This window comes from Camelina sativa, chromosome 3, assembly GCF_030686135.1.
Source record: "Camelina sativa cultivar CO46 ecotype springtype chromosome 3, ASM3068613v1".
NCBI classification, from domain to species: domain Eukaryota; kingdom Viridiplantae; phylum Streptophyta; class Magnoliopsida; order Brassicales; family Brassicaceae; genus Camelina; species Camelina sativa.
The window spans coordinates 24,113,109-24,133,771 of record NC_141882.1 but is presented as its reverse complement, the minus strand read 5'-3'; the positions used below and the strand labels follow the sequence as shown (position 1 = coordinate 24,133,771).

General features: G+C 35.7%; 3 protein-coding genes, 1 long non-coding RNA gene, 1 other non-coding gene and 1 pseudogene across 7 annotated transcripts; 3 read left to right on the top strand and 3 right to left on the bottom strand.

Moving 5' to 3' along the window:
• Positions 1-1,675: 1,675 nt before the first annotated feature.
• Positions 1,676-1,747, bottom strand: TRNAP-AGG (transfer RNA proline (anticodon AGG)). Its single transcript has one exon. It is a non-coding gene; the product is annotated as a tRNA-Ser (tRNA).
• A 374-nt stretch (positions 1,748-2,121) lies between these two features.
• Positions 2,122-4,191, top strand: LOC104777618 (uncharacterized). Its single transcript, XR_015594383.1, has 3 exons — positions 2,122-2,633; positions 3,405-3,542; positions 4,101-4,191. It is a non-coding gene; the product is annotated as an uncharacterized LOC104777618 (long non-coding RNA).
• Positions 4,160-6,081, bottom strand: LOC104777619 (THO complex subunit 5A). Its single transcript, XM_010501899.3, is given in 5 exon segments — positions 4,160-4,594; positions 4,692-4,993; positions 5,077-5,413; positions 5,554-5,669; positions 5,672-6,081. Coding segments are annotated over 5 exon segments (1,344 nt in total). The 5' UTR covers positions 6,015-6,081; the 3' UTR covers positions 4,160-4,348.
• Positions 6,082-6,650: 569 nt separating this feature from the next.
• LOC104777617 (uncharacterized) lies at positions 6,651-10,229 on the top strand. Of its 2 annotated transcripts, none has more exons than XM_010501897.2 (12): positions 6,651-6,814; positions 6,921-6,975; positions 7,062-7,095; positions 7,184-7,263; positions 7,344-7,790; positions 7,889-8,019; positions 8,476-8,642; positions 8,737-8,968; positions 9,178-9,313; positions 9,385-9,479; positions 9,585-9,708; positions 9,940-10,229. In XM_010501897.2, the coding sequence occupies exons 1-12, from the start codon at positions 6,723-6,725 to the stop codon at positions 10,003-10,005; spliced, it is 1,659 nt and encodes a 552-aa protein (XP_010500199.1). In that variant the 5' UTR covers positions 6,651-6,722; the 3' UTR covers positions 10,006-10,229. The 2 variants fall into 2 exon arrangements, with proteins under 2 accessions (XP_010500199.1, XP_087362865.1); XM_087506739.1 differs by having other exon boundaries at positions 6,657-6,814; positions 9,585-9,712; positions 9,944-10,229.
• A 3,380-nt stretch (positions 10,230-13,609) lies between these two features.
• Positions 13,610-17,084, top strand: LOC104777615 (uncharacterized). Of its 2 annotated transcripts, none has more exons than XM_010501896.3 (7): positions 13,610-14,094; positions 14,446-14,551; positions 14,777-14,863; positions 14,946-15,587; positions 15,816-16,143; positions 16,279-16,360; positions 16,520-17,084. In XM_010501896.3, the coding sequence occupies exons 1-7, from the start codon at positions 13,897-13,899 to the stop codon at positions 16,724-16,726; spliced, it is 1,650 nt and encodes a 549-aa protein (XP_010500198.2). In that variant the 5' UTR covers positions 13,610-13,896; the 3' UTR covers positions 16,727-17,084. The 2 variants fall into 2 exon arrangements, with proteins under 2 accessions (XP_010500198.2, XP_019099400.2); XM_019243855.2 differs by having other exon boundaries at positions 13,723-14,094; positions 14,774-14,863.
• Positions 17,085-17,947: 863 nt separating this feature from the next.
• On the bottom strand, positions 17,948-18,973 carry LOC109130649 (uncharacterized; annotated as a pseudogene).
• Positions 18,974-20,663: the final 1,690 nt, after the last annotated feature.

Sequence of the window (20,663 nt, the reverse complement as noted above, 5' to 3'; positions counted from 1 at the left end):
ATTCTGTGAGATCTCTTTCAATTCAGTCGAATGGTATTGAGCATGTTCGTTACGTTGCCGCTGCGTCTCCTTCCGGCGGCCAAAATTTAAATGTCAACATGGCCAAATAAACGTGAAAGCTGCCGCTGCGGCTAATTTTACGGAGAATATACCGGTGTATCATTTGTCGCCATGAAAAACAAGCGATAGTTAACACTGCCACTGCGACTTGTTTTAACGGAAGCGGCGACTCATTTCATAGATTTAACAGAAGCGACGACTTGTTTTAAACTCCGGCAACTTTTATATTTCTAGTCGCAGGATGTGATTGCTGCGGCAACTTAACGAACAGGCTAATTATCTTTGAATGTGGATTATGGTTTTCAATGTACTCTCGATAGAAATAGACCAAAAGAAAATTATCTGCAAAAAATCATTAGAAATGGATAGTCTTCGCATCCTACATTTATAATTAGCGTTATATCAATCAGTTGAAAATCCTCCTGTAATTCGATTCATCATAATCTCTTTTATCTTAATGTGATAGTCTTGATCATGCCACTATGACTATGCCAAGTTCTTTGTTATTGACGACCCTAGACAATACATGCATAATTTTGGTGAATCGTTATGTAGATTAACTTAGTTGAAATGCTGAATGTGATGTGAGAAAAATCAGGCACCAATGACAGATATAGATGCAAGAATTCTGAGTTGAATAAATGCATGTGCTTTCTGCAGATCATTTAAACTAAAAAAGTTTTAGTTTGCTGCTCGACCTGATCTTGATTCTCAAAGTTTTAGATGCAAGATTCATTGAAATTTACGTGCGATACATTCCATATTGATATGGTTTGGGTTTGGAGTATCTATTGGTACAATACTAGTTTAAGTACTGTCTCATGTTTTCAGATTGAATCAGCGGAGGGAGGTGTTTTCTGGTTGAAGTCAATGGATGTGAAAGCAATAGCTGAGTCATGGTCCTTTGTTTGTTAAAATGTTTGTGCGCAACTACTGGTGTCTCTAATCTACACCTGATGAAATGCAAGGGAAGCATTAATATTCATTGGCTGGAGTTCGTTGATTAAATACAGAGACGTTGCCAGACATGAGTGAAGGTACGTGACAGTTGAAACTTATTCTTTGGTCTGCCTTTCAACACTTTGTTGATGTCCAAATCGGTCCAATTAAATTATTTTAGTTCGGTATCTAGAGGGTCAAAGTTCTCTTTAATATATGAAAAATTCGGGCTACAATTGATAACGACGGGCTAGAAAATGACGAAAATGAAACAATTGACGAACTGCGAGCTCGTCTAATCGATACTTCGAGAACCTGTTCTCTCGTACAAATTCCCCCTCCGTTTTTTGTGTCTTTTTGTCATACGCCGTGCAATCAATATTTATAGATTATTGTGTCGGTTCGTCATCCGAAAAGACCAAAATAGCCCTTCTTGGCCTAGTGATTCCTTTAGGCCTTTTCTGGGCTGGGCCTATTGTAGGGGTGAGATCCACCTCTAACACACTTGATATTGAAAGTTTTAAGGAAATATGGTTTATTTTCATGCTGAAATTTACGTTAATTACTTGCTGTTTGGTCTATATAACCTGACCACTGAAAAAAAAAATCAAAGGGTAGATTCATAGTTATAACATTTTCAGCAAGACTTTAGAACAAAATTTCCGATAAAGTCAATGGGGCATTCCGAGAATTGAACTCGGGACCTCTCGCACTCTAAGCGAGAATCATACCACTAGACCAAATGCCCTGTTCGTTGAACAGTTTGATCATATTTTTTATTTCGTTCTCTTAGTTGACTTTTACTATATAATTAGTTTAGTAGGTTGTCCCTCGATCTAGTCTATGTGACCTTTTCTTAATTGAAAATTAGATGAAATAGTCATTTCCATATTCCGTAGAAAATAAGGAAAAAACGTAAAAAATACGTCATCTAATTTTTTTTTGAACGTTTAATATTTGTAGTTGTTAAATTGGACAAAAAAATACCTGATTTAATTTATGTTGTTTTAAAAAACCATCGTTCTATTTATAATAGTAGATCCATGCTTAAAAGATAACACCATGTGTAACAATAGTGACAGAATTGTTAACTAAGATTAAAAGATAACACCATGTGTAAATAAAGACATTGTTGCCCTTTTATTGTTCCCCCGAATCAACGTGGGATCTAAGAACCCTAAAAGCAAAATTTTCTCAAATCCTAAATGGGTTCTTTGATTAGCTCAACTTCTTTGGTTAGGGGTTTGGCTTGTTGATCCGTTTTATATGTTGGGTAATACTGCTGCTGATTACTTTTGTTGTTCGTTGGAGAAGCTTTCTAAGCTTTTGAAGTTACCTCCAACTGTTGTTGGTGTTACTTTGCTTCCACTTGGTAACCGCGCGCCTGATGTGTTTGCGAGTATAGCTGCTTTTGTTGGTTCGAACAAAGGAGAAGTGGGTCTTAATAACGTCTTGGGTGGTGCCGTATTTGTAACTTTTGTTGTTGTTGGGATTGTTTCGCTTTGTGTTGCGGACAAAGAAGTTAAGATCGATAAAAAATGTTTCATTAGAGACTTGAGTTTCTTCCTTTTCACATTGGTTGTTTTGATGGTGATTTTGATGGTTGGTAAGGTGACAATGGATATCGCTTTGAGGTAATCAAAGAACCCATTCGGGATTTGAAAAAATTTTGTTTTAGGGTTTTTAGATCCCAAATCGATTTGGGGGAAAATAAAAGGATAACAGTGTCTTTATTTGCAACTAATTAACCACGTGGGGTTATTTTTAATCTTCATAAAAAATTAGATGGCGTGTTTTTTAGGTTTTTCCTCTAGAAAATAGATATCTCGTTTGTATTGTACTCCGTATAATAATTTCTAGTTTGTATGGTACTCTAATTATATTCCAGTTAGATATTTTTACAAGTGTTCTAACCTTTTCCACCACAAACCAATCAGAAGAGGAAGTCTTTCTCGTCCTACATTTTCTTGAATTAGTTTTATGATCTTGTTTGTCTAAATATTGTTTGGATTTACACTGTTCCAGAATCGTACCGCTAGACCAAATGCCCTGTTGTTTATGTACACAACTGAAGCACTATAACCATGAAGTTAGAATCTACTGTTCGAGTTAATGCATGATTTTTGGTTCTGTTGAATCTGCAGTATGAGTGTAGTATGATTCTTGATTGCTTGTGTAAGTCTGAAGTATGCCAGAAGTTTCTCTGCTGAATCTAAGACACTATCTAGCTTATTAGTCGCTGGTGTAGAATCATGCATCTTCCTTTTCTCTTATTTTAGGATCTATGCCAAATGTTCACTGTTGTATGTCAAGCTGTCTATTCCTTTTCTGCAGTGAGAGAGAGAGAGAGAGTATCCTTTTCTGGAGTGTGTTTTTTCTCATCTGTCCTTGGTTCTCTAATGCAGCTATGTAGTGCAATTTCTGTGATAAGAGTCTTTCAGGACAAAGAGGCATTCAAATTGAATATAAACACCAAATCCTGCTGAAATGGAAGATGCGTTTTTATGTACCCTTGGACATGTTCTCTCATTTCCTTCTCAAAGGTACTTCTGTTGCAATTTTGTTTTAATTTCTTTTGAAGAACACATCAGTGCTTGAAACATTTTGTCCAGGATGAGAACTAGATTCGTCAGGAGGGTGAAAAGTATTTCAACTAATTTTTAACTAGAGATCAGGAAATAAGGATTATTAGTTATCACATTATAGCTACCAAAATCTTGATCAGAGCCGCATCTGTAACTTAGTAGACTAAATGCCCTGCTGTTGTGTCCTTTTAGTTTTATGCATGTTGTTTGGGGTTTAAGCAGCTCCTGGAAACTCTTGCAGAGCTGGCTTAGTTTCTCATTGTGTAGTAAACGTCCTAGTGAATTGAATTTATATGTTTGCCCAACCATATACTGGAATGTAACCAAATGACCTGAGGTGGCTCAGAGATTAAAGATGTTCATCAAAAAAGTTCTAGTGACTTTATTCATCTTGTTGGCAAGAACTAAGGTCCTGGTGAAATCAATGGTGAATTAAGTTCTTGTGGTCATACTTATCTTAGGTGTTGAGTTGAGCTCTCATTTTTAAGATTGTAACCTCTCTCTATACATACACAGGACCATCAAGAATCTCTTTACTTTGTAATTGCTATGCTTCAGAGGTCGGTCTTTGTTAATTAATAAAACGCCGCATATATCATTCCGTTTATTTCTTCTCGTTGCCTCAATATAACATAACAATGTGTGCATAGTTTACAAATACCAAGACAGTCTTCAAATTCAGATACAACAACTAACTGACTTACAAATATAAGAACTTCTACTACTGTCAAAAAGATGGGCAAAAACATACTGAGTGGGGTGACTCAGACAAGAGTTAGCTTAGCCTTTTTCTGGGACCGTATTCTTTCCAGAACGGTTTGCACATTGCGGTGATCAGACGCAGAAGCATAGTCTATAGCTGTATCACTAGTCTGAGTATCCTTGTCAGTAAAAAATGGTGACATCTCAGGTAAAATCTCAATCCCCGCCAAATGGTGTGCCCACTTATATGGTCTCGAAGTTCTGCTCATATCAAATAAATGATCATCGCCAAGAATGAGCTTTGCTGACTGAACAAACAAACAAAAGAAAGTAAGTATCAATGCTTTTAAGAAAATAGTCGTTATAAAATGAATGTAAAGTGATAAAAAGGATATATGTATGCACCTGATGAGGAGGCTCAAGACCAGCATCTTCTGGAAATAAGTTACATAGTATACTTTTCTCAAGTTCATCCTGAGACTCTTCAATGCCAACACATACAACGTTCAACTTCAACAAGTACTCAAACTTTAGCACGACAGGTCTATCGGATTTCGGATCTGGAATCTCAACATCATATACGTGAAGGACAACTTTAAGAGGATGACTCTCATATAGTCCTCCCTCATCAGAACCCTCTTTCTTGGGTCGTTTCCTTTGCCTTTTTCCATCATCATCTTCACCATCATCCTCCAATCTTAGACTCTCTGTATATACATGTCATTTAAAAGAGCAAATAAGGACTTTATTTTCAGTACTAATTTCAACAAAAGGTTTCACAACTGCTAACCTGAGTTCTGTTCTGCCTGCTCCCGGGCATAAGTTTGAGCATCCTTAAGGCTCCCAGATACCTCGAGATCTATATTCTCTTCAAAAGCTTCTTTTCGTGCCATGAACTACGAATATATAACATAAAGCGGCAGAGGAAGAAGCTCAGCTAAATTATGATACTTCAGCTTCTTCGGATCCGGCAAACTCAACTGGCTCTGTACTGGCAAAGATGCTTTCTTTAAAGATTTGAGATGCACTGGAAGACTTGACAGAAACTTGTTACGCTCTTCATTACTTTCCACCAAACTCTTCTTATGTTGTTCCAACCTCTCTCTAAGCTTGCATAGTTCTTTCCTCTGTGTGCATAAAAGCTTAACCACTCAAAATCACATTTGAACCACAAAAACTCCTAATAACATGAACTTGGTCCAACAAATTCGAGCCTAAACATATTCAATCACATAAGAATCTTAAACTGAGTCTCTTAATTAATTACCTGATGAAGCTCAAAATTGAGTCTTTTAAGCATCAAATCATGAGAAGTATCATTTGAAAGAGTTTGAGACTTGATTGCTTCAGGAGCTTCACTGAAGAACTCTAGTTCAGATATGAGTCGATGTTGGGATACCTAGATTTGAAATCTCTGCTAGCTTTATTAGCTTTGAGGTAATGACTCTTCTCATACATGAGATTGTGAATCGTGAAATCCACCGGAGATTTTGCTAACTCAGTCTCAGTTTTAACTTTCTCTTCCTCTACAAGAATCGCGCGATTCGCTTTTCGCAGATTGATGAAGTTGAGAAACATCTGAGTGAGGAGTTCTCGATTCTCGGATTTGGGTTTTCCTTTTTGCTTGATTGAGAGCATCCTCTCGAAGATGGCCTCGATGTAGGCTTTGGTCTCTTGAAGTAGCTCTACCGGTGATTTATTCGCCGTAGCCACCATGTTGTTCGCCATCTCCGATTGCAAGATTCCTTTCTCCTAAACTCGCCGAGCTCCGAGAGAGGGTTTTGTGTTTCTAACTGAGGCGGTCTGGTTTGGTTCGACATTTTGGTATTTCAATGTTCGGTTTGGAAAATTTGACAAAGTTATACTAAAATTGGAGTTTAGTTCGGTTTGTAAATGAAAATTTTCGGTTTAATTTGGTACAAATAAAACTAAATAGGTTATTATTAATTAGTTTCGGTTAATTTGATATTGTTTGGTTTGTTTGGTAAATTGAATTTTGGTCATTTTTGTTTGTTAGGTTAGTTCCAGACCGAACATATTTGAACGGTTATTTTGATAAATTTGTGCTGAAATTGGAATAGAAACCAAATGTGGTTAAGTTTATTATTTAAATATTTTGGCTTCATTTTGTATACTCCCTTATTTTGGATCAAAATTTAAATAATATTTCGATTATCTCGGTTTGGTATTTCCGAACCGAACGAAGTCGAACCATTAATTAAAAAAAAGTATGGTTCTTTACTTCTTTTTGCCGGCTAGCTTCATCTAATTAACCAAATTAGACAAATTTCGGTTTAGTTCAGTTTTATATGTTTTCATAAAAGTAACATTATAAATTACCAAACCACGAAAACGCGTCGTTTTAAATAGCAAATATAAAGAAGAGAGGTGTCTCTGGGTGTACGGAGGTTTTGGTTGATTCGTATTCCTGAGAGAATGGGAAAGGTCAGAGGCGAAGTAGAAGAAGAAGAAGGTGAAGCAATTGTAGCTCTAGGCTCTCTCTTCAATCTTACTCAAATCCATCTATGGTAATAATTCTTGATTTTTATCAGAGGATTTAGCTCTTTCGTTGAGTTTTCAGCTGGTTTTTTTTTTTTTTGTTATTGTCTGATTCTCGTCTGTTTAAATACTCAGGGACGATGGGTCTACAGATACTCATTTGGTTCCTCTCTTCCATGAACACAGTGGCGTAAGTGTTCTTTGTAAAGTTGAATTTTGTCTTATGTTTCTGTGAATTTTGGGTTCAAATTTTGGTTATTTTTATTTGTATTGCAGATATCCCCAAACAAGAGTGTTGATGGAATTGCGAGTATGTCTTACTTTTATAAAGTATTGTTTTTTTACTTATTCTGGTAAAGATGTTTAAAAGTTGTTGAATTTGAAATTTTTGTTTGAAGATATTAGGTCTGAGGAGATGGGATTGATGAAAGAGATGAATGCTATGGGTCTTCCGGTTACCTTTCGAACAAATAAGGAGGTACCCTTTTGATCCAGTTATCAAAATTCATTGGTTTTTAGTTAGTTTGGCATGCTCTGAGAATTCATCTACTTATGCAGTGGAAAAACAGAACAAGAGGCTACCAAAAGAAAGGACTCAAGGTTCAAATAAACGACGAGGCTAATGTTCTTTTCATAGAAGAAGACAACAAGGATGTAGCATCCACTTTATATTTGGTTTCTGATTTGAAGACTTCTGATTATGCTATTGGTGATAATGAGGAAGTTCACAAACCGTGTGTAGAAGATGATTGTGTTCAAAGTACCACCCTGAAAAAAGAAAATCATGATGTTGTTTTAGGAAGCTGTCTCTTGGGAAATGGAGATGGAGAGTCTCAGGGTGATAAACATGAATCTAATGAATGGAAAGTCTACTGGGATTCTTATTATGGAAGGAGTTATTTTTACAATGTTAAGACACAAGAGTCCACATGGGAGCCGCCACTTGGGATGGAGCATCTAGCTTATAGCAACGAAAGCCACAACTTGACTGAATTGGCTGTAGAGGTGATTGAGATGGATACCTGCCCTTTTATCTTTCTTGTAAACTTTCAGGAGATCTTGTTCATTTAGGTGTGTTTGATTCTTTTCTTTTTGGTATTAAGACAACAGAGAAGCAACATGATGCCCTGTTTGGAACTGGACCTGCTGATGATGTTAATGCTGAAAAACCTGATGATCTTGGTGGAGTTTGTCAGATTCAACGTGAAACAGAAGCTATAGCGGAAGTTAACAGGTATAAAAATTTAATATAATGTGGTCTTTCTCCTGCTGATTTTAGCATGGCATTATGTTCCTGGACTGAACTTAGTTGAACTGAGATTTTTACAAGGGATCAAACAACCATACTTTCTTTCATATCTTTTAGTATTAGCTATTGATCATTACAACGTTGATCTAATTAGTATGTGTCAGTCTTACCCATTGTACTGAGCACTGATAAGCAATCTGGTGTGGAAATATTTGATATATACGCAGAACTTTTTTGGTACAACTAAAAACGTTGAGAGTGTGTAGTGGTCTTGGTTGAAGCTATTGATATAAACCCTATTGAATCAAACATTTAGCTATGTTATAATTTTAAGTGCCATAACTTTGAAACTACCGGTATGCTTCATAAACGTAAAGTTGATTTTCTATGTGTTGTTGAGCGTCTTTAGCAACAGCCTTCTAACATTTTCCTTGTTTCCAGTTTGACTGATACATACCAAGAAACTTCCGTTGGAAATCAATCTTTTGATATTACTACTCTTGATGAAGAGGGAAACGGTGCATCTGTTGTTGTCAATTCCGTTAGCAAGGCTAAGAAGGAGTCCAGAAGAGCTCGAGCCAAAAAGAAATTACTCAATTCGTACACAGGTTTGCAATACCACTTATTGCATACATGTAGCTTTGAATTTTCATAGCTGCAGTTGGTCCGGTTTTAAAATCTTTTGGATTCTTCTGTGAGCAGGGACTGGAATGAAAGGTGTTCTTGAAGAATACTCTGCAATCCTTGGCAAGTATTGGTGCCAAAGATACCTCCTCTTCTCCAGATTTGATGAAGGCATCAAAATGGACGAGGAAGGATGGTTTTCTGTCACTCCTGAACTTATAGCTAAGCATCATGCCGCACGTTGTAATGAAGGCATAGTCATTGACTGTTTTACAGGAGTTGGTGGAAATGCCATTCAGTTGGCATCAAGGTGATTGAACATACACTCTTTATACTCAAGTTTTTACATTTTTTAGTACATAATTTTGGCAGTTCTTAGTCACTCAATCATTGCTAGATTTCCTCACGATAGCAGGATTTAAATCTAACTAAGAGTTCTCCACCAACTGGTGGAAGTAAGGTTTTAAACATTTTGGGCAATTTTCTTGTCTAATTTTCTGCTTTGTTGCCCCTTTTTAGGAGTCACTATGTAATTGCAGTTGATTTGGATCCAAAGAAACTTGATTTAGCACAGCATAATGCTGCCATATATGGTGTTGCTGATAAAATCGACTTTGTGAAGGGAGACTTCTTTGACTTGGCACATAACTTGAAGGTCTTTTTCTTCAACTCGTCTTATATATTTTGGTTTTCGTGTAGCCACTGAACTAAAAATTCATTTTACAGGCAGGCACTGTATTCCTATCGCCTCCCTGGGGAGGCCCTGATTATCTTAAAGCAAGTACGTATGACATGAAGACAATGTTGAGACCTCGTGATGGGTATATCTCTTGTGCTGATTATTTATTATGTGATTAAGAGTTTTTGAGCTCCTTAATCTCTTTCGAGGATAAGAAATATTGACTCACTGTCCCTGAATGATGCAGAGACGCTTTATTTAAGGCGGCCATGAACATTGCGTCAACAGTCATTATGTTTCTTCCAAGAAATGTTGATATTAACCAATTGGCAGAACTAGCCTTATCAACATCTCCTCCATGGTCACTGGAGGCAAGTGTTTTTTTTCTTATCAGTTTCCTAGTTAATCGATTATGTATGTGCGCATATTGTTTGGAATTTAAAAAGGCGTTCCAAGAATTTGGATAGATTCTGATGCTTATTCATGATGGTTAAAAGCTGATGATTTGTCATCATGTTGCATTGGTGAAAACTGTATGGTATTTGATATATATATTGGAAACAAACTCCATTTGTCTAACGGGCAAGCACCAATGTTTTCAGGTAGAAAAGAACTACTTAAATGGGAAGCTGAAGGCGATAACAGCATATTACGTCAGACAAAAATAGCTCTTAGAACTTATAAGAAGACAGCGGGCGATGCAGGAAGACCCCAAAGGGCGAAAGGTACCTTGCAATCTGCATTTGTGTCAGCTTGTTGAATCCAAGTAGATGAAAAGTGTTGTGATCATAAGTTTAAGTGTTGTGATCATAAGTTACGCGTTTGTATGTAAAAAATGTGTTTGGTAAACTCAGGGTTTAAGCCCATTCGATATAAAACTCCGATTCAGAAATTTTGTGTTATGCAATCAATCATTGCTTCAAACTGTGAATTTAAAATGAAAACTTGTGTAAGAAAACGAAGTGAGACAAAAGTCTTTCTAATTTTCTATATTGTTGCTCACACTCTATATCTCCACAGTCATTTTTTTCGGGATCATGTGCAACAGCATCGTACTGTTGAATCTTATCCTCTGTTTGGCCAAGCAAACAGAACACGATGGGAAGCAATATACAGCCAAAAAAATGTACATTTGTCCGAATTAGAAAATCAGAACATTTATTTATGTTTTAGCCATCTTCTACAAGCAACAGCCATATTCGAAAAACATCACTAAATGTCTCATGTTTCTGGCCCAGCTTGTACAAAATCTCTCACTCACATACATATTTGCTTCTTCCTTCAATGCTGAGTTAGTTCGGTAAGTTTCATGGTAACTTCTCTTATTCTTGCATATAAATAGAGATTGCAAGCCAATAACGTGTGTGATGTGGATGCGTGATTTTATAAAAGTTTGGAAATGTACTTTACTTCACACAATTTTGTTATAATTTCACATAAGAAAAGCCAATTACAAAGTTGGTAAATTAACTGAAAAGGCATAGTTACAAAATATATATAGGGCTCTAAAGGGAAAAAAAAACCGAGAAAGTAAAAGACAACACAAAACTGAGAATGGAACCATACAGAATATCTTTAGTATTGTAAATTTTGAATCATTTGCTAGACAATTTGCTTTTGATAAAAAGACAGGCAAATCAAAATAATTAGTATCCAATACACATATTAACATCTATTCGTTGGGAAGTTGAGAAGACATTATAATTTGTTCTTGTTGGATGAAAAATTAAATGATTATTCACTTAGTTAACATTAGTAAATGGCAAAAAAGTACTAGAAAATGTTTGAAATGAAATTTATAAGGTGATTCTGTTTTTTAAATAATTTCTTTTCGTATGTTTGTAAAAGGATAAACATATTTTTAAAAATGTATAGGCATTATAATAATATATTGCACGTTTCTGTGCTTAAGAAATAAATTAGTTTTATTATTTTTTTGTTGACATAACAAGATGTCAAAAGATTCAAAACATTTTTTAATTTAAGCTATTTTGTCTAATATTATTATTTTGAATTATTGTTTATTTGTGTAACGATTTTTACAAACCGAATAAAAATTCTATTTTGGTATGCACATCAAGAATCCATATATCGTGACATATATAAAGATTCTTACGAGTATATACTATAGAGAGAGAGAAACCCTAAATAGACATCGTGATGCGGTTATATATATCATGACTCAAATATATGTCAATTATTAGGCCATCTAGATTGGGAGAACTGATTTGGTGTTCTTAACCTTATTAAAACTGATAATATAGGAAATAGTCATTAAGAACATGTTGTTAGTTCTTGATGTAGAATTGATTTTGGGTCAGTTCTTGGGTGACGTGGCAACTCGTGAATGGATACAATTTTTTGCAAAGGAAAAAACATTTATTTGTTTGGAGGAAGTTTTGTTTTTTTTTTATTTATATCTTTAATGTTTTTTTTGTTTCATAAAAATTTGGTATTGTATTTTGAATTTTAGTATAAAAGTTTCCAATTTAAATGTTATTTTTTGAAGTTTTTAAAATTGTAATATGTTTGTTTGTTTTTTTTATTTATATCTTTAATGGTTTTTGTTTCATAAAAATTTGGTATTGTATTTTGAATTTTAGTATAAGTTTTTTAAGTTTGCAATTTAAATGTTATTTTTTAAAGTTTTTAAAATTGTAATATGTTTTAGATTATTATATTATTAAATCTTATGATCTTAAATAAACAAAATATCTAAACTAATGATCTTATATTATGTTAATAATATTTTTACTTTAAGAACACCCAAATCAGTTATCCCAATGCAGATACCCTTAAGAGCAATGTCCATTCTTCGAATAAATAGACCTAATCAATTTATAGAGAGAGTCATACCTATGTTCAGCATGTAATCCTACTCAACTTAATTTAGATTTCTTAATGGCCAGCATTGGCCGATTGAGTGCTTCAATCTCTCTATTGGAACGGCTCCTTTCGTCAAAATTGTTCCACCAAATATTTGGTTGGGACTTTAGAATTTGGTTAAGATACATAACTTAACTATCACTATGCTCTCAGAAATAGACTCTGACTCTTCATCCAGCCACGTTACATTTAGTGACTTAAGTTTCAAAGAGTTTTCAGAAAGATACACTCTATTTTGTCTTCCCCAAAACCTCCTCACCTTGTTAACGACACATGTAAAAATACCGAAAACTTGAAAACCTCAAACATGTGTCGAAGGAATTACATGGAAGATTCCAAACGGTGAAATGTAAGTTTGCTTCTATTAAATAAAATCTCAAACGGTATGTTTCTAGTTATTCCTATATACGAAGTTTCTCCAATCCATGCATCGACAACAAATTTAGCCATACATCCGAGAAGATTTAAATTTTTATCCAAACAAAATCAACAAAGTAACATTGAAAATGCTTAAGATAATTATTTTAAAAAACTAAAATAAAAAAGCAATATATTGCACACTCATATAACATACTAGTGATGACACATATTGTAATTAATTTATGTATATTTTGAATACATAAAATATTTTGATTAATGTGTTTTTTATAATTTCGAAATTTTAAATAGTGTTGAGTAGTATATTTGGTTTACTTATATGGTAAATGTTAAAACATATTTAGATAAGTACGTTGTTTAGACATTGTTAATCCTTTACACGATAATAAATATACAATGATCGTTTTGAAGTTTTAAAATGATAACAGTATACTTAAAGGTATTAAATCCAAATATCAGATTTTAATCTAGTTTTAGTTTGGATGATTGCACGTATATAATGTATGCGTAACTATTTTAGAATGATAAAGACATCTCGTCTTATCCCGTCTTGTTAGGTCCTGTTTCATCTCGTCCCTACCCGTAAAAAAATTTATGTTCCATAACTGTTATCTTTTAAATAATTAACAATTACAAAATCAACAAAGTAACATTTAAAATGCTTAACATAATTATTTTAAAAAACTAAAATAAAAAACAATATATTGCACACTCATGTAACAGATGTATAAATTATTTCAATAAATTCGTTATTACATAAGTAGTTAGTAAAAATAATAGCAAGAAGGTGTAACATTCAAAGCTTAACTCCACCCATTCTATACCTTTTTATCATAAAAAAAAAAGTTTCAAATCATCATTACTCATAAGTACATGATGATCATGATCACCCTCCTTAATTAATGGAAAGTCTCATGTTAAAACAAAATAAAGAAAAAACAAAACAAAACACACCAATCACAACACTTATAATTCATTAAATTCGTATCAACCACGCCTCAAAAGATTGCTCTTTTAAATATATAAGTAAAGACATTTAAAAAAAAAAAAAAAAAAAAGCAAAAATCTTTAAAAAAAAATCATCTCTCTCTCTCTCTACCTTTCTCTCTCAACAGTCTTTCACACAAGTCAAAGTCACACATTGTTTCCCTGCAGAGTGTCTCTGAGTCACCACCACCAAAAAGAAAAACCAGATTACTCACAAAACCTCTTTCTCTCTCTCTCTCTCTCTCTATAGCTCGAGCTCACAAAAAAAAAAAACGGTTAGAGATTTAGCTTCTTCGCGAAGATTTCAAATGCCGTCGGAGTCATCATACAAAGTCAACCGTCCGGCGAAACCCGGAGGATCTCGACGAGACTCAAGCCCCGACTCTATAATCTTCACACCGGAATATAGTCTCAGTCTCTTCTCCTCCGCTTCCGTTAGCGTCGATCGTTGCTCTTCCACCTCCGACGCTCACGACCGTGACTCTCTCGTCTCCGGTCCTTCTCTGGTACTCCTCCATCCACATTGTTTCACTTCATGAATCTAAGAGTTTCACTATCACATTTTATGAATCCGCGTGTGTGTGTTTGACTTAGTCAAAATCATGCAAAATTTGTTATTCGATTTCACTGTTCATCGTTCAATGACACTAGAGAAAAAAACAGATTTGTTGTTTCGATTTGCACTGGATTTTAGAGTTTTTAGAGATGATGATTCCATGCAACAGAGCTATATAGAGATTTGAGTTAGTGAAGTAGCTTCGTTCGTAAAACACGATTCTGGATCTTGGAATGTATTATTTTTTTTTATTTTGAATTTTGAAGTAACTTTTGTTTGGAATTATTTGAGATGTGAACAGGAGCGAGATCAGAGGGTAAGTTCGAGCTGTAAAGATCTAGATCTAGACAAGCGTGGAACAGGGTGGAAGAATAGTCGTAACTCTAGAAAATCAAATAAAGTGAAAGGTAAGCTACTACTACTACTAGTAGTACTGATGTATGTAGTGTTACTGCTAGTGATTGAATTGGATTAAAGGTTGTCAAGAAAAGAGAGAGACATGCGACAAAAATAGTCTAAAAGAGATCAATTATGCTTTTGGAAATTTGAAAAAAATGTATGTACCATGTTTTCTGTTTCTCTTACTTTTTACTTTGTTGTCTCTTTGTTTTCTACTGAAAAAATAAAAGCAGCTTGGAAAGAGGAGTTTGAGGTTAAAAAAGATGATGAAAGCCAGAATCTTGATTCTGCTAGGAGTTCTTTCTCTGTAGCTCTTAGAGGTCAGTTTACTTTTTACATCATAACAAAAGGAAAAGAAGAAAATAGAAACACATGTTGTTTAATAATCTCAACTCTTTATAGAATGTCAGGAACGAAGATCCAGATCTGAAGCGCTGGCGAAAAAGCTAGATTACCAAAGGACTGCTTCATTGGATCTTAGTAATGTAATCTCTTCGTCTCCAAGAGTGGTAAATGTTAAGAGAACTTCAGTTTCAACTAATAAATCCAGTGTGTTTCCTAGCCCTGGAACTCCTACTTATCTGCATAGTATACAAAAGGGTTGGAGCTCAGAGCGGGTACCTTTACGCTCAAACGGGGGAAGAAGTCCGCCCAATGCTGGTTTTTTGCCTTTATATAGTGGTAGAACAGTTCCTTCTAAATGGGAAGATGCAGAGAGATGGATAGTTAGTCCTCTTACTAAGGACGGAGCTGCCCGAACTTCATTTGGAGCATCACATGAAAGGCGACCTAAAGCCAAAAGTGGTCCATTAGGACCTCCGGGATTTGCATATTATTCATTGTATTCTCCTGCGGTTCCTATGGTTCATGGTGGGAACATGGGCTGCTTAACGGCAAGCTCTCCATTTTCAGCTGGTGTGTTGCCAGAAACTGTCTCTTCTAGGGGTTCTACTGCATCAGCCTTTCCTCAACGAATCGATCCTTGCATGGCTAGATCGATTAGCATTCATGGCTGCACTGAAGGACTTGCACCATCATCCCAAGGTATAATAATACTGTTCAACTCTCTGCAACTCATTTTTATAAACTACATTTGAGTTTTGATATTATTATCCGACTCTCCATAAATTTTATTGTGCTAAAATTAAAGTGGACAAAAAGGACTCATGCATCAAACTTTGTTATCCTGCTCTATTAATCGTTTAAATATCATGATCTGGAAATTTTGACATTCTCATTTGGTAAACTACTTTTTGTTACCAATATGTACAGATGACATCCATGAAAGTATAAAGGATGCAGCTACTGATGCTCAAGCTGTCTCGAGAAGGGATATGGCGACCCAGATGAGTCCTGAGGGAAGCATCCGCTTATCACCTGAGAGACAGTGTTCATTCTCTCCCTCCTCTCCATCAGCACGACCTGTTTCGGAACTACTGAATGGTCATTCCAACCAAGCAGAAGTCAAGGACTTACAGGTTGATGAGAAGGTAACCGTAACTCGCTGGTCAAAGACGCACAGAGGTCTATACCATGGAAATAGCTCAAAAATGCGAGACCACTTAAATGGCAAAGCTAGGGATCCTCAAGGTCTGACATGGTATGTTCTTAGATTATAGGGTTGACACATTAGTCACACGCTCTTTAGTTCTGAAGAATCTTATAAGCAACAGGAATGCTAGTTTTCAAATGAATTAGACTTGAAATTCTGATTGAATGTTTCGTATATCTGTAGTGTGAAGACCGCGGAAGCCAGCATCATATCTTGGGAAAATTTGCAGAAAGCTAAAGCCGAGGCCGCAATAAGAAAGCTAGAGGTTAAATCCCCTCTCATCCTGTTTCTGTAGCATTATTATTTTTTATCTGAAGCACAAAAACTAAAGCTAAGCATCGAAACAATTACATTTGATATCAACACCTTTAAGTAACTGCTTTAGTATGTTAGTGTAATCTAATGTCAGAAATATTTTTCTCAGATGAATTTGGAAAAGAAAAGATCGTCGTCAATGGAAAAAATAATGAGAAAAGTGAAATCAGCAGAGAAGAAAGCAGAGGAGATGAGGAGGTCGGTGTTAGACAATAAAGCAACAACCACATCCCATGGTAAGGCTTCATCTTTTAAAAGAAGTGGGAAGAAGAAAATGGCTTCCCTAAGTGGTTGTTTCACCTGTCATGCATTCTAGTTGCCCTTTTTCGAAGAAAATACGGTAAATGGAGACTCTTCACTCGTGCGTATGCGTACTATTTGGTGTTCTTATTCCTACTTTGTAATAATATACTTTTGATCGTAAGTAGCTGTTAATTGTTTCCAATACATGCGCTTAGTACATTTGTATGTTAGTTCCTAGCTGAGAGTTAAAATCCGAGTGATGAGTTCACCCCTTTCCACCTTTGTTTGGTCCCTTGGAGCCTGGAGGTGTTTAGAGGTGATTTGATCCCTTGAGAGGACAAGATTTCTTTACTTACCTTATCGATCACATATGCATCATTGTGTTGATTATGTTAAATGTTCTTACCTTTTAAGTAAAGTTTCTGACAAAACATTTCATTAATTTATATCATATTGTATGGTTCACATTATGACCAATTTTTCTTGGTACGGTCCACATAATGTGTTTGCAACCCAATCAGACGAGATTATCATTTGCATGTAAACCATTCTGTTAAATAATTCATCATGTATAGAAAGAATCACACTTATACAACAATAATAAATTAACAATAGAACCTGTAATACAATAATTCAAAGACATATCAAACAATGAAAGTATACAAGTACAAGCAAGAACAAATATGAAAACCTCGATCGGCACTCGTAGATAAAGGGCTCTATGCAACGACGATCACATACACAGCAAACTGCTCGAGTGTTACCACTGTTGCGAGTAACTAACAACGAATATCGTCCTCTAAGAATGGACATGGGCCAGTGGCGGATCCACATAGAGCTTGGGAAGGTCAACTGACAAGGTAAATCTTTGAAATAACGTTTTTTGTATGTAAAGTTGTGAAGTTTCAGCAGCATAGTTGGTCATTTTTCGCTTTGTTGACCTCCCCAAACCAAGGTTCGAACCTTCCACACTACATTATCAGTATTTTTTTTCTATTTATGACCTGAGTATAATTTTTTCCTGGGTCCGCCACTGCATGGGCCTCATGAAGAGTTGTTTTCTTAATAAACAACTAATATGCACCGTGATCCGTGACATTACAATATTCATGACATGTATAGAACCATTCGTTTGCATCTAATTTTGCTTCACATATTTCGCACCAATGTTGACCACTCGTCGTAACTTCTTCCCTACCGCAAAGAGTAAGTGGATGTCGGTCGTGTTTGTCGTGTGTCACACTTGGTAAAGTAGCGCATTTTAGGCCCAAATATGACTTGCATTCCATACACTCTATGGAATAATGTGAACACTGACTAGACTTACACCTATTTGGTCACAACCATGAAATTTGAATATGTCATGGAAATGCTCCAATCTTCCGTTAATAAAGTATGCTAATGGCTTTGGAGGAATTAGATGGAGGATAAGGCGGTGTCTGTGTAGCAGATGTTTTTTTTGCGAGGAAGTGATACACATGCTTTGTGGAGAAGGAAATGGCACTGCATACAATTGTAGAAACTCTCGTATATTAATATTGGGAGGATGCATGCCCGACAGAACATGTTTTCATCCCATACGTCGTTACGGTGGAGTTTTAGATAATACTTATTATGACTGAAATGATGTATGGTTCTTTTCATCGATCCTCACGAATGGCTTAACGTTTTCATCTGGTTCTTCAGTCCATCCTTGGAGATCTTTCCCGTCCTACACACGGCCTTCCACTCCACATTTGGAGTTGACAGCATTGTGGCATCCCTTTTGGTAGGAAAAGTTCCCATTGGTTACATCAATGGTTTGGCGATAGACTCCGCAAGATAATTCACCTGAAGGAAGGGAGGAAGAGAGAGCTAAGCGGTGTGGGTGACTAGTGATCTTAATGACACAGGATAAGTAGATACGTGTCATGTGGACCATGTAGCTATAAGGGAGACAAGTGTAGACGAGATCATGGTTGTTCCCGAGCGACAAGCCACAAACATCACATGGAGAATGGATTCGTCTAGGAAAAAGGGTGAGGATATGCTCATGGCTCTTAAGGTGGTTGATGGTAAGTGGTGGTGGGTTTCTAGTACATGTGAGGTTTAGGCTAAAATTGCAAATAGAACAGTGGTAGTATATGTGTTGGAGCTTCCTCCAGCAACATTTGCATTTTACATCGGATATTAAGATACATGCATCATTAGATCCGGATGCATCAGGTTCTTCTTCAGAATCATAGGGTTCTTCTTCTTCTTGCCGTGAAGTGGGTGTTGGGTTTTCCTCCTAGTGGGGAAACCAATTGGGTTTGGTTAACCAAACCTGGACTTTGGCCATTATATTAGTCCATGAGATTAATATTGGGTTTCGGATTATGAGACACTATATAAACCTTTTTTATTGGCATAAGGAAAAAAGAGAGAGAAGAGAGTTGATTTTCGGATCTAGAAGAGGAGAGAAAAACATAACTGTTAGGGATTGGTTTTTTGCACGTTTGGACATTCAAAAGAGCTCTTATTTGAGCTGAAATTTTGCAGAGTTGTTCCTGACTTGTTTATGTAGGATAGGTACTGTGGAGATCTGAATAGGTTTCCGGAATCTTAGTGAATGTAGGGTCGTTTGGATCTGCATATTATTAGCCTTTTGTGTTCTCTCTCTTGTGTTGTTTTCTTATTGTTAGAGATTGCTACTTGTAGCCTTAATCTCTAGAGAGGACGTGGTTGTACTCAAATACATTGGTGATAGTGGAATTTTGAGTGGACTACGGTCCCGTGGTTTTTACTCCTCACATTGGGGAGGTTTTCCATGTATAATTTTGTGTCTTGTTATTTTACGCTTTAAAGTTTTTGCTACCAAGATTATTATATTTTCCTCACAGGTTCACATTAGTTGTTTCCCCAACAGTGAGGATCTACTGCAAATTATTATACGGAGAAGGTGAGTGTTAGAGGGTGGGAAGGGTGAAAAGGACGTTTGATATTTGACGGATACAAGTGGCAAAGTTTGTGGAAAGTAACACGACAATGACCACATCAGTAATATCCCATAGAACCACTCAAGCCTTTACCTCCACATCTGAACAGAACTTATTGTACTGTTTGTAAAGGGTGTGAGGACTAGTTACATCCGACAAACGAAATCTCAGTTAAAAATAACATTTCTTGTGCATATCGTAATCGTAGGTATCACAATGGAGATGATACTTAAAGCACTTTTCTTGCTGTAGCAGCCAATGCACTTGTACAGATTGCAATTGTATCGTCGAGAAAGGAAGTGCACTGGCTGAGATGGATTAGACATATGGCATATCTGTCTAGCACGATCAAAAAACTTTGGTGTATTTTCGTTCATTTTTTTTTTAAAATTGACAAAATTTTTAAGATTTGAATATCACTTAGGCTCTCTTGGCCTCTTTTTATTTGTTGCAATGTACCATAGGACACCAAACATGTTGTAGAAACAGTGTAAGGTGAACTTGGATAATGATTGAAACGTGCAAATGATCACTTTCCTTAAAGAGTATTTCGACCCTTCTCTTAAGCCTAGGGTTACACGAAATCCATTGTAAGATATGACAATCAAACATTTCTCTCTTGTTCTAGGCTAAGATACAAAAGAAACATATAGAAATTTTGTGTTTATCACCAAAGTTTTTCTCAAACTTTGAGTTTTGTGAATCTGATTTTAATCTCTCACTTTCTCACTTTTTCTAACTCTGTTGTTGTGGAGAAGTAGAGTATTTATAATACTCGATGGGTTTCCACGTACATTTGCAACCGTACGTTAACAATGTGACAATTCACCAAAAGTTGTGACCATTCACAAAAAGTTATGACCATTGTGACCATTCACCAAACGTTGTGACTTTTAGTGAGATAAATGTTGATTAATAACTTAAATCACCAACATTCCTCCCCCATTTAAGTTTAATCTTTGATTCACAAAATTACACACATAAACTAAACTCATGCATAAATGTAAATATCGTAACGATTGAATTTACATCTTAGTAATATTACACATTCCA